This window comes from Sphaeramia orbicularis, chromosome 11 (assembly GCF_902148855.1).
Source record: "Sphaeramia orbicularis chromosome 11, fSphaOr1.1, whole genome shotgun sequence".
NCBI classification, from domain to species: domain Eukaryota; kingdom Metazoa; phylum Chordata; class Actinopteri; order Kurtiformes; family Apogonidae; genus Sphaeramia; species Sphaeramia orbicularis.
The window spans coordinates 1,449,179-1,462,362 of NC_043967.1; the positions used below are offsets into that span (position 1 = coordinate 1,449,179).

A 13,184-nucleotide genomic window follows, 5' to 3' on the forward strand; every position below is an offset into this window, starting at 1 on the left:
CTGACGTGAGATCGAGGCTCTGCTCGTGAAGGGGAAATCAAGGATCCATCCTCACCCTCAACGTTGTTGAAACCTCTTCTCTTGATTATAGAGAGAGACTCTTAGGTTCAGTATTGCCATTGTTGTGGCATTGGCTTATATTTCAGTCAACATGGACAGAAGGTGCAACGCTCACACTGGTCCTCATACTAAACTGATTGTCAAGTTCTGGTACAGGCAAAATTGGAATATGTGCAAAAGTCTTTTGGAGAATGTAGTGATATGAAAGTTTGAGTTGTAGCCCATGCTGGAGTCTCCGCAGAGCTGCTTGTCATGGGGTGGGGGGGGGTGGGGGTTTGTAGGAGGATCTTGTTCTTCTATCTTGGTCTCCTTACACTCGAGTGACCATCATGAGTTCTGGTCACTTGGGAATCCGCAGTCAGGATCCTGGGTGGCCAAAGCCCTGGCTGATAGACTGAAGGGAGACAAAACACATCAGATTGACACTTATCTCTATTTGCAGCTTCACATTGGTCAAAGTTTCCTTCAATTATTATTATTATTCAGAGACGAGTGTTGACACAGAAATTAAGAGGACTGGACAACTCTGAAGGAATAGCATTTCGCAACACTTGAACTACTACCCTCCTTTCAGTGGACCTCCAGGCGCTGTAACATTCAGTCACACAGTGGGTCCCAAACGTTTTTACCTCAAGCCCCAATAAATATTCACCCTGGAGCAGAGTCTGCACTACACTTTGACTGACTCTGGACCAAGGTTATTATTGTTAATGAAGACTAACGAAATGACGAAAACTAGAATTGTAAAAAACATTTTCGTTAACTGAAATAAATAAAAACTATAATTAAAAGAAAAAAACGATAACTAACTGAAACTGTATTGTGTGTTTACAAAACTAACTAAAATGGATTTTTTTTTTCCTGTGTATTGTTCATTTCTGGGGAGGTATTCATATAAGCCTTTTTTGGCTTCTAACCTCTCCTGCACAATGATGTTACTTGTTTGAATGTTGTTGTTGTTTTTTTTTTTTATCTTTTCCTGCTGATTTATGATGTGCAAATAAATAAATAAAAAAACAAAAAAACAAAACAAAACAGAATTTCAGTTTGAACCCAGGAACATTTTGTGATATAACATTAGATTCTGCTGTGATCAAATAAAAATGTGTTTAGTATTTGTGCAGATTTATGGTGTAATTCAGTTCTTCAAGGAGATAATCATTTAAAAAAAAAGAAACAAACAAAAAATTGCCTTTTTAACAGTATCGTGATATATTGTGATATATTGTATCGTGATCCTAGTATTGTGATTTGTATCGTATCACCAGATTCTTGCAGATACACAGCCCTAACCACTATGTAAATCTGATGAGCATTTAAAAGTCTGTCCTCATCACACAATCATGTTTGTTTGGTCAATCTGGTGTAAAAACAATTGTACCATCCCAGTAGGCTCACACAGAAGTGTTTCTATAAATGCCCTGAATTTTCCAGAGGGGATTTTAGTCTGTTTGCATTTGGATACTTAGAGCGGGGAAGGAATAGTTATAAAAACGCTGAAGGTGACGAGTGGATTTCAAGGACAGCAAATGTTGTTTCTCTTGAGTTATTTCAGTATAAGCATGGTGCACAAACACAGCCTCTTCACCTGCGTCACAATCCAGCCCACATGGTGCATTTCATAAAGCTGAGCCCCGCTAGAATTAAGTGTGATGCTACTGGTGAGTCACAGCCAAGGTCCTCTAATGATGAATACGCTCTGTTGTTTAATGATATCCCAGTCTGTGCTAAAAAAGAAGATTCAATTTGAGTGTTGAAGATTTGCTATTCCTTCACAGAACACAAAGACAACCAACCAGCTTTAACCTCAAGTCTTATTTTTTTTAGCCTCACAGACAGTGTTCCCCCTTCTCCCCTCGGGCATGTGCAGTGAATGGTGAAATGTTGTGTTAGCTATGACATAAAGTACTTCTTGAAAGATGGGCCATAGGTGAAGGGCATGACAGCTGCAAAACTCTGCCTCTGCACTGATGTTTGCCAGGAAAAAAAAAAAAAAAGGAAAAGCTCTGGATGTGATTAGAATGATGCAATGTGTTTTAGGACATGACTGATTTAGCAAGATATAAGGATGATTGAAGATGTAGACACAGGCACAAACCTGGTCTGTGAGGATTCGAGGCTTAATATCAGGAATGGCACCCCCTCTCAGCTCATCTTCCACAGCCATGAGTCTGACAACAGGGAAATAGAGACAAACATACCGGGTGACAAGAATAGAATTATGAAGCCGGTGTTTTTTTGATTTTTTTTTTTTTTTCAAATTTATTGTAGGATTATGCGGCCATATGATGATATTAAGGTCTTGACATGTTTTCTGGGTACGTCCATCTTTTTCAATATGAACTGGCTTTAAAACAAAACAAAACAAAACATGTATGCTGTTCAGATTCAGAACCTGTGAAATGAGTGTGTGCAGCAAAGTGAAGTGTGCAACCATCTGCCTTGTCTGGAGTTATTGAGGAAATATTTAATTGAAGTGACAGGGTCTTTCAACCAAATGAAGTGAAAGCTCTTTATATCCCCACACAAGTATGGAACTTGAGTTATGATTTCCATTTAAACCACAGGTGTCAAACATGTGGCCCAGGGGCCAAATCCAGCCCGCCAAAGGGTCCAATCTGGCCCCTGGGATGAATTTGTTAAATACAAAACTTACACTGAAGATATTAACAATCAAGGAAGTTAAAAATCATTTTAGGTCAATTCATCTAAAGTGGATCAGACTAGTAAAATATAATCATAATAACTTATAAATAAAGAAAACTGCAAATTTTTCTATTTTTTTAGTATAAAAAAAGTTAAATTAGAAGAAAAGTTACATTCACAGACTATCCTTTTACAAAAAAATATGAATATCCTGAACAAATATGAATAATCTGAAATGTCTTGAGAGAAGTATGTGGAATTTTATACAATATGCTGCCTGTTACTAAATCTTTAAGTTGTGATGCACATGTATAAATGATAAACTAAGGTGTAATATTGTTAACAATGCACTTTTTTTCTTCAGAATTTTCAGGTTGTTCATATTTGTTCATGTTGTGTTCAAGTACGGTTCGTAGGTGTAAACATTTTCATAATGGAATTTTATTTTTTTCACTCAAAAACAGAGAAAACTTTGGTGTCGACATGATTTATCAGTTCTTATCCTATTATTTATATTATTTTACTGGTCCGACCCACTTTAGATCATATTAGGCTGTATGTGGAACTGAACTAAAATGAGTTTGACACCCCTGATTTATAGCATTTGGTAGGATCCTGTTTACCTGAATATATAAGAACTTCTTCTTGTGAAGGCTGTTGTCAGAATTAGCTTTTCTAAAGTTCATCAACTTCCAGAGTTGATTTTCATTTTAAGTAAGGGCTCTGGGGCATCTAGGCATTGTATATACTGCTTCTATGTGTGCTTCTTACTTTAAAAGCAGTGGTTCAACATTTTCTAGAATACATTATTTTTCTTGCTGCAATTTATATGAGAAGATTGATTCAACTCTCTGCATAAATTATAGATCTGCTGCTACTATAACTTAGCATCACGTATCAGCTAGCCTCCCTCAAAGTTCAAACACAGTAAGGCTGAGAGGTACCAAAAAGTCTGACTAACATGCTGGGTGTCATTTATTAGATGTAAAAATATATATGCATTTTTTTATTTGGAAGTTCCCAGGCAATCAGAGTTAGAGATGTAGAGGTGTAGAAGGAATCAGTGTGAGTACTTTGACAGCCAGAGCTGGTCTGCACAGAAGCATTGGATTTAACAAAGTAATGAATGTTCTAACGCACAGGTGTCAAACATGCGGCCTGGGGTCCAAAACCTGCCTGTGAAAAGGGTCCAATCCGACCCGCAGGATGTATTTGAATTTGCAAAGTGCAAGTTAGGGCATCGAACTCAAAACTAATATCATAATAACCTATAAATAATGACAACTCCATTTTTTTCTCTTTGATTTAGTGCAAAAAACATTAAATTATGAAAATGTTTCCATTTACAAACCATCCTGTAACAATGAAATGTGAATAACCTGAACAAATATGAACAACCTGAAATGTCTGAAGAAAATTAAGTGCAATTTGAACAATATTCTGCCTGTTACTAAATGTTTTGTGCCTTTGTAGATCTGATCTGTAATGCATAAGTAGAAATGATAAGCATAGGCAATATATTGATAAAATTGTACTTATATTTCTCAACAAATTGCATTTTTTTCAGGTTATTCACATCCTTTTTGTTTGGATAGTTTGTAAATGTAAATATTGGCATAATTGAATGCGATTTTTTGCACTAAAACAATTCAGAATTGTCATTATTTATTGGCTATTATGCTATTATTGTACTGGTCCGGCCCACTTCAGGTTAAATTGGGCTGAATGTGGCTCCCGGAAGAAAATGATGTAATAATGCAAAAAAATTGCCATTTTACTACAATTTTGTATTGATTAAACAAACAATATTTGTGTCACTAAAACCCTCTTTTCTTGGGAACAGGGGTACCTTGTGACCTCTGCTAAGTTCTAATAACTACAGGGGTCATCTGTGATCTTAATATTGTGTGAATCTGCCATGTTTGAAATCTGTAGTAAATATTCATACATTCATTCTGTTAATGTGTTCTTTTGTTGGAAGCTCCAAGAATAAGTCTGGATTCTTTTAGATCTCATTTTTATAAATTTATTATTGACTTGATCTGACCACAAACAAAATATAACTCAGCTGAGGATCCACACCCCAAACAGGGAAATGGATCCAGACATTCCAATGCGCATCACTTATATAATCCTTGTAGACTGATCTTCAAACTCTGGGCTGACCCCCTTGTGCTAGGTGAGCTGGGTCACAGAAAATGGACTGGTGTCATCTGACCCTAAAGTCCAGCAGATGTGATTCCTCAACTCTACGTAAAACCCCGTACTGAGTGTGTTTACCTCTTATCTCTTGTTGTTTACGATCGTCTGTGTGCATGTGTATTTAAAAGTGTGTTTAAGGTAAAACCTAAGTCCTGTGATCATAAATCTGTCAGTTTAGTTTGTTGACCAAGATGTGACCCAATTCTATCCTAAGACCTGTACCACTGACCAGTGACACAAAGAAATCTAGAGACACAAAGGCATCCTAACTACTGTGATTAAACTGAAGAATTCAACTTTCTAAATTAAAATAATATTTCAATTCATTCATTCATTTTCTGAACCTATTTTATCCTCACTAGGGTCATGGGGGTTGCTGGAGCCTATCCCAGCTACTTATGGGTGAAGACGGGGTACACCCTGGACATGTGACCAGTTCATCCCAGGGCTGACATATAGAGACAAACAATCGCACCTATGGGCAATTTAGATTAACCAATGAACCTATCAGTGCATGTCTTTGGGTGGTGGGAGGAGCCAGAGTGCCCAGAGACACGGGGAGGACATGCAAACTCCACACAGAAAGGTCCCACCCCCATCAACTGGTGTTGGAATGGAATCCAGGACCTTCTGTCTGTGAGGCACCAGTGCTATCCACTGCACCACCGTGTCACCCCTGGAGTAAACAGTAAATATTCCACTGGAAATTATGAGCCATATTCTGAGGTCTTCTGATGTCATTAGTCCACTGTGAACATGCACCTCTGTGATTTGGGGTGAGTTTGCAAAATTTTTGATGAATCTATACATTTACTCCATCTACTACTCAGTTGAGAATTAGGACATATGCCCTGACAATTGTAAATGAAGAAATCTGGATGCAAATTCACAAGGCTCAGCAAAGATCCACCGCAAAGACCCCCTCACAGAAAGAGCAATCTGAAATTGTACAGATGAATGGCATATGGTGATGTCAGTAAAGACATCCACTAACTTTTTTAAGAGGCTCATTAGTTCTTATGAGGTAACTTCGGAGCTGAGTGAGCTTTGGCACTGATATCTAGGGATGATGTGAGTAAATTTGAGAGAAACACTGACTTTGTTTATACTGCAAATGTGTTGCACTGAACACAGACGTGGGGTAATATCTAAATCACTGGACTGGATCCTAAGGTTATACTAGTCCTGTACAAATAGGACTTAAGTGAACTTTAAAGACATCAAACCTTTCTTCAACAGAAAAAAGTCCTAATAATTTTATTCTGCTTTGTTCCGTTGTGCTGAAGCTTCTGTATAGTGCACAAACAAACATTTATACATATACATATGACAAGGTTGAAACTTTGAGTATCATTATTGTGACATTATTGTGAAAAAAATATTGTTGAATAAATGTATACCTTTCATGCAGTGTCTTGTGTTGAATTTATTGGAAAAATTGTGTAGTTTCTGAATATAACATCCAAAAATGTGTATGACTTGTCCTTGTGTGACTTTTTGCATGTTTGCTGAAAAGTGGGCAAAAATTACCCTTTTTCTGTGACAAATAATTTGAAAACCCATATTAATCCTGTTGCTGCTTGCAAATTTTCACTGAACTTACTTTTAACGTTAAAAGCAGAGCTTCTGGTCTGGCCTTTTGAATGAGGATCAGTTTCAGTGATTTCAGTTCAAAGTCAGTGACGTCAGATCAGCCAGTTCCTCAGAAGATGTCCTGGGACTACTCAGTTTGGATTTTTTTGGCTTCTACGTAAGAATGGGACTGATAATTCCGTATGTAGAGTTGATCTGATCATAAATCTGTATGTATTATACACCATTCTCTTTCTTTTTCTGTTGTCAATAAAGCATTACCCAACAGTTAAGTCTATTCTAATATTAGATCAGTAAAATCTAGTGCTGGGCAGCGATTAAAAGTTTTAATCGCACTTAATCGCATGGATTTCTGTGATTAATCACGATTAATCGCATAGTTATGGGGGGGGGGGGGGGGGTTGCTGGCATCAACAGCGTGTATTTCCTTTCAGTGATATTTCAGACTGAAGTACTCTGGTGATAAAAATAATTGCACATGTCAGTGCTTCCAAACACCTGTGTTCTTCTCCCCCCCACCATCTGAAGACATTTAAAATGAAAATGTCCATGGAACAGACCGCTACTGTTACACATGTTTATGTCCACACCAGTTTATTTCCGCTTGTGAGTGACTGACAGGAGTCGTAAGCTCACTAATCAGTACTAATACTAATAAGCCCAATAATATGTGATGTTCAGTTGTTCAAAACAAGCAAAGGGGGCCCTCTAGTGGTGGGAATAAATTGCACTAACGTATGTTTTGTACTTGTGGTGTTCTCGTAGTCAGTTCGGACATAAGAAGGAACTAACAGACACGTTTCTTTCACTCCGTTTGTATGGCCCCAAAAACATTTTCCTGTGAGTATTTTATGTTCAGATGTTGTCAGAATGAATAGTTTAAAATATCTCTGATGTGAACCTTTGTTACTGGATAAAAAGACGTTGTAAATCTTAAATTAATCTGTAAATGCTAATCGTTAGCATGTCTATGGATTTTCCCATTCAAGTTAGCATCGAGCTAGCAATCTTTTTCCCATTCGTTTAAATGTATAATGCCATGTAAATGTGCTAAGGCAGTGAACAGAACTCAGACATATTTTGTTTGTATGTTGCAGTTTTACAGTGAGTCTACAGTAAAAGATTTGGACAGAAGTTTTCGGTGTTCGGCTTTTCTTGCTAAACCTGTTGTCTATCTGCAGCTAATTGCTACATGCACACAAGCAGAAGAATAGGAGTTAGAATAAAACGGCATTAATGGGAGATAAAAAAAATTGTCGCCGTTATTTAATGAATGCGTTAATGCAGTAATAACGCATTAACTTGCCCAGCCCTAGTAAAATCATTACTTTTACTAACACTACCCCCGTCAGTTTTTAGTTGTGAAAAAAATACAGACCATTATAAAAAAAAAAAAAAAACTTGCATCCACTCAATTTTCAATACCTAACCTCCAAAATTACTAAATTCTGCCCACCTAAATGAGCTACAATTAGTTTATATTATTTAGGTCCATTTACTTTCCTAAAGTCAGATCAAGTTTTATTTACAACCAAATTTTCCTATTGGTTTTTCAAACTGCCACCAATTTGTCAGATTTGGATTTGTTCTGTCAATGATGAAGCCAATTTAAGCAGCCAGAATCCCTTTAGGAAGGCTTCTATAGATCAATTTAGAGTTCAACTAATAAAACAGATCTTACACGTTACGGAGGAATGCCTAATGGATTTTTTTTTTTTTTTTAAATTTCAGACTGACTGAATAAGACTCAGATGCCCAGACCAAAGCCATCCAGGGGTGGAGGAAGGAAGGAAGGAAGGAAGGAAGGAAGGAAGGAAGGAAGGACTCCTGGTAGGATTCAAAGCTCACACATGAACAGAAGAAAGCATGTTAGGTTGGATTTATGACACAGATTAAATGGTTAAATCCAGTAGTGCAGAGGCCACAATTCATGTTTTTTTTGTTTCAGCCTTGTGTCAATAAAGGCTCAGTGATTTGAAAACCACAAAAGAGTTTGCATAAATGATTTCAGATTCAGATTCCTGAGAAAATTTGACCCTAAACTGATATATTTTCAGTCCAGAACCAAGAACTGGAATTTTTGCCCTTAATGTCACTAACATGCAGCTCAAACCTTGAACCTTGTCATATAATGTCTCGGTGTCTTGCCGCTGGTTGTGTGGTTGACATAACAATGTTAATGAAGAAAGAAGTGAACAACCCAGCAAATTCTAAAAATGTAAACATTCTCAACATTCTCAAGTTGGGTCATTGGTCACCACTTTGGTGCTTTTTCCTCTGGTCACGTTGTTGTAAGATTGTGTTTGTTATTACATCTGCAAATACATCACTTTTAGGAAACAGTACAGATGACACAGTATCTCACGTACTAGTTGGGAAATTGCATGTGCGTTGGTGTTTTAAGGCAATAAACATGAGTGACAGTCGGATTCTTCTCCTAATGTTATAAAAATGTTAATTGTATCTACCCTCTGAATTTATGCATTACCTATGAACTTCACAGCAGCATCACTGTGAATCAGCTGAAAAGGGTTGATGTAGTGGTGAAAGCTGTGTTTGGAGAATTTCAGGCTCTTGTCTTTCTGCTCCCATACTGTCTGAACCCTAATTACCTGTTGATGATGCCTTTGATTTGCGAGTCCTTCTCCAGCTGCTGCTGCTTTAGGCGCCGTTCGCTGTCCTCCAGGCGGTTCTGATACTGTTGCAGGATCTTGTTTGTCTGATGCTCCTGTGTTAGAAGCCGCTGCTCGTATTCTTCGAGCTTGCGATGAGACATCTTCAGCCGCTCCTTTAAAGAATGGATTTCCTCTTCATACTCTCTCACCTGAAAGATCAATGAGGTAAAGTCACTTCAGATGTCTGGTTGCCAGAAATATTCCTGCTATCAGTGTCCAATAAAACTTTCAGACACAAGACCATTTCTGTTGAGCTGCTCTGTGTGAAATTGCTTCATGTGAACCGTAAAATGTGTTTTCAGAAAAAATCGCTCATGGAAACAATACATCCTCTGACAGATTTCCACAGACACAGTGTGCACAGCTGTTTGGAATTATCAACATGTTATTACGTCTGCCAGGAGGCACTGTGATCACTTTGTGTGTTTGTTTGTTTGCGTGTTTGTTTGTTTGTTTGTTAGCAACTTTACGGGAAAACCATTCCACCCATCTTTCCCAAATCTTCCCCACAGATAGGCCTAGGCCCTGGGACCAACCCATTACATTTTGGGCCAAATAAGCCAAAGTTCAAGGTCACAGCAAGGTCACAGCATCTACAATTTTCCTATCTCTCATCATTGAGGAATTTTTGAAAATTCATAAAAAATTCAAAACAACTCCGATTAGCCTCCAACTGGATCCACCTGTAGCTTAGAACAATATCTTGTATCTGGCACAAAATTGTCCACATCCACTGTGGAATGTGGACTCTGTGGACATTTACATTTAACATTGAAAATCCCATTTACCACACATTTAAAATTAGAACTCAACTAATATTGATTGGAATTGAATCTAATTGGACAGACACATGACTGGTACCAAGCTTCAACTTTTTCTGCTGAATGGAACAACCTGGAAACTGTTGAATTTAAACAGAAATAGTGGCTCCACACATGCACACTGTTCAGGGTGCTTGGTGGAGGTTTGCGTTCTCTGAACACTTTCATTTTTGAACGTTCTCTGAATGTTTTCATTGGGGTTTGTTTGTTTGTTTGTTAGCAAGATAACTCCAAAAGTTAAGGATGGATTTGGATGAAATTTTCAGGAAATTTTGATATTGGCACAAGGAAAAAATGTATAATTGTAGTGGTGATCGGGGGGCGGGGGGACTGATCTGCCTTGGCGGAGGTCTGCGCTCTCCGAGGGTTTTTCTAGTTTTCTTTAAAAATTAGACTTGGAGTGAAATCATTAAAGTGCAGGGGTGACACTCTTTTGTGAACTATTTACTAGTGCTAACATTTCAAGCAGCTGCATTAGATGTACGAAGTTCATTAAAACGTAGACACTGATTTATTTGCACAAACAAAATTGCTACCCCACAAAACGAAGATACAGTTCAGATTTGTGAAGTTATGAGTCCAACTTAATAGCGCAATCACTTAGAATCTGCACCAAGTGCAATATTTAATGTGAAAACCTTGGTTTTCTGATCAGTCTTGAATCATTGCTGGGACTTTTGTCTAATATTCTTCTTTAACCTTGTGTTTCATGTCCAAAAAGGGTCTGGTTTAGAGCTCTAAATGTAAAGTGTCATGAGATACCTTTTGTCATGATTTGGCACAACATGAATAACATTTGATTTGAAGTGCTGGAATGACTTAGATGAGGCTACTTCTTCAGAAAGACACTGGTGTAATTGGAGTGATGCTCTTTGACCAAGCTTTCCCAGGGAGAGATCATTGTCTCCTTCAAAATGTTGCAATACATCAGTGGTTCCCAACCTTTTTTTGACTCGTGACCCCATGTTAACATCATAAATTTCTGGCGACCCCAGACGTTTTAAACAGAGACTTTTTTTTTTTTGCTAATATTAATTTGTTTTCGAATAGTTTGCTATACTATGTTGCAAATAAACATTAATTTTAGAGGACATTTAGTCTATATAATGTCTATTATTGTGGACGGAGGCAGTAAATCCAGGTGTAGATTACTGCACAAAGGGAGAATGTGATTTTCCTTGGTCAGGATCTGTCCAGTCAGTCCAGCTGTGATTTGCAAGGAGGACAATTAATACTGAACAAACAAGAACTGAAACTATGAATTATGAAAGAGCTGCAGCATCTGAAACTGACCACAGTGAACATGTGACAGATAAACAGAACCACAGTGCTGCAGTTTCAGACTCACAGTTTGTCTTTTATGGATTGGGACTGTCTCTGTCAACTCACCATATATTTTTTATTAGTAAGTTGTTTTTTTTTTTTTTTTAATCAATTACTAGAAATTTCAGACGATCCCATTTGAATTCCAGGCGACCCCACATGGGGTCCCAACCCCAAGGTTGAAAAACACTGCGATACATGGTGGAATCCATAGTTTCATCAGTGAATGTGAGCTCTCCAAGACCAGTAATATGTACCCCAGTCACCATGAACCACCACCATGTTAGACTGCAGGCAGAAAGCATGTTTCTTGGTTTTCTTCATCAGCTCATCATCATATATACTGTGGGATTCACATACTGGCAACATGTCATTGAACAAAGACAATCACATGTCGCCTTATCTGAACCCAATCCAGCCCTTACCAACTACTACTCAACAGGATATAGAGGGTCTGCACATACGTCACTTCCCCCCCAGGCCACGCCCCTCTCAGTCAGACTGAGTGTCGTAAACCAACCTGCTCAACATGACGGAGTATGTTGCTCCCTGCTCCCCTACAAATATCCTTATCCCCTTAGCTCAGGGCTGTCAAACTCATTTCAGTTCAGTTCCACATTCAGCCTAATCTGATCTAAAGTGGGCCGGACCAGTAAAATGATAAAAATAATAGGTTAAGAACTTATAAATAACATCAACTCCAAAGTTTTCTCCATGTTTTTGAGTGAAAAAAGAACAATTCCATCATGAAAATGTTTACACCTACGAACTGTACTTGAACATAACATGAACAAATACGAACCTGAAAATTCTGAAGAAAAAGAGTGCAATGTTAACAATATTACACTGAAGTTGACCAGTTATACATGTGAATCACAACTTAAAGATTTAGTAACAGGCAGAAAATTGTATAAAATTCCGCATACTTCTCTCAAGACATTTCAGATTATTCATATTTGTTCAGGATATTCATATTTTTTTGTAAAAGGATAGTCTGTAAATGTAAACATTTTTTTCTAATTTTACTTTTTTATTCTAAAACAAAGAGGAAAATTTGCAGTTTTCAATGTTTATAGGTTATTATGATAATATTTTACTAGTCTGATCCACTTTAGAATGAACTGACCTAAAATGATTTTAACATCATTGATTATTGATTTCTTCAGTGTAATTTTTGTATTTCACAAATTCATCCTATGGGCCAGATTGGACCCTTTGGCGGGCTGGATTTGGCCCCTGGGCCACATGTTTGACACCTGTGCCTTACCTCATCTGTACTAGCTTCTATCTCTCCCCCATGTCCATGCACTGACCCCAAAAGACCTGAAAAATGTAGCTCTAGTTTGGCATCCAAAACTGACATGTCAACCCAAACTGGACCTTTAAAATTAAGGTCAACGTTGACACACAAAGAATTTATCCATGAGCTTCCAAAAGTGGCACCCAAATACCAAACATGAAGAAGATCAGGCCATTTTAGGAAGAGTAATTGTACTGACACACACACACACACACACACACAGAGACGGACGCTGCAGGGTATGACAATACCCCTGTGCCTGATGGTCGAGGGGTAAAAAGCTCTTACATGTGTTTGACATTAATAAAACGGTTATATTTATCCTCTACAGCAGGGCTCTCAAACTCATGTTCTTTCAGGTTCCACATTCAGCCTGATTTGATCTGCAGTGGGCCGGACCAGTAAAATAATAACAGAATAATCTATAACTAATGACAACTGCAAATATTTGTCTATGTTTTAGTGCAAAAAAACCCCATGAAATCATGAAAATACTTACTTTTATAAACCATCCCAACAAAAAAGATGTGACTAACCTGAAAAAACTGAAATTTCTGAAGAAAA

The 13,184-nt window shown here is 37.7% G+C and overlaps 1 protein-coding gene across 1 annotated transcript in view; it reads right to left on the reverse strand.

Moving 5' to 3' along the window:
* Positions 1 to 418: 418 nt before the first annotated feature.
* The window catches only part of LOC115428774 (ras/Rap GTPase-activating protein SynGAP-like), a 113,101-nt gene continuing 100,335 nt past the window's right edge, over positions 419 to 13,184 (reverse strand). Inside the window, exons 18-20 of the mRNA XM_030147988.1 lie at positions 9,114 to 9,325; positions 2,159 to 2,231; positions 419 to 454 (exon numbers count right to left, since the gene is read on the reverse strand). Coding sequence (XP_030003848.1) covers positions 419 to 454; positions 2,159 to 2,231; positions 9,114 to 9,325 — 321 coding nt within the window. The remainder of the gene's footprint in view (positions 455 to 2,158; positions 2,232 to 9,113; positions 9,326 to 13,184) is intronic.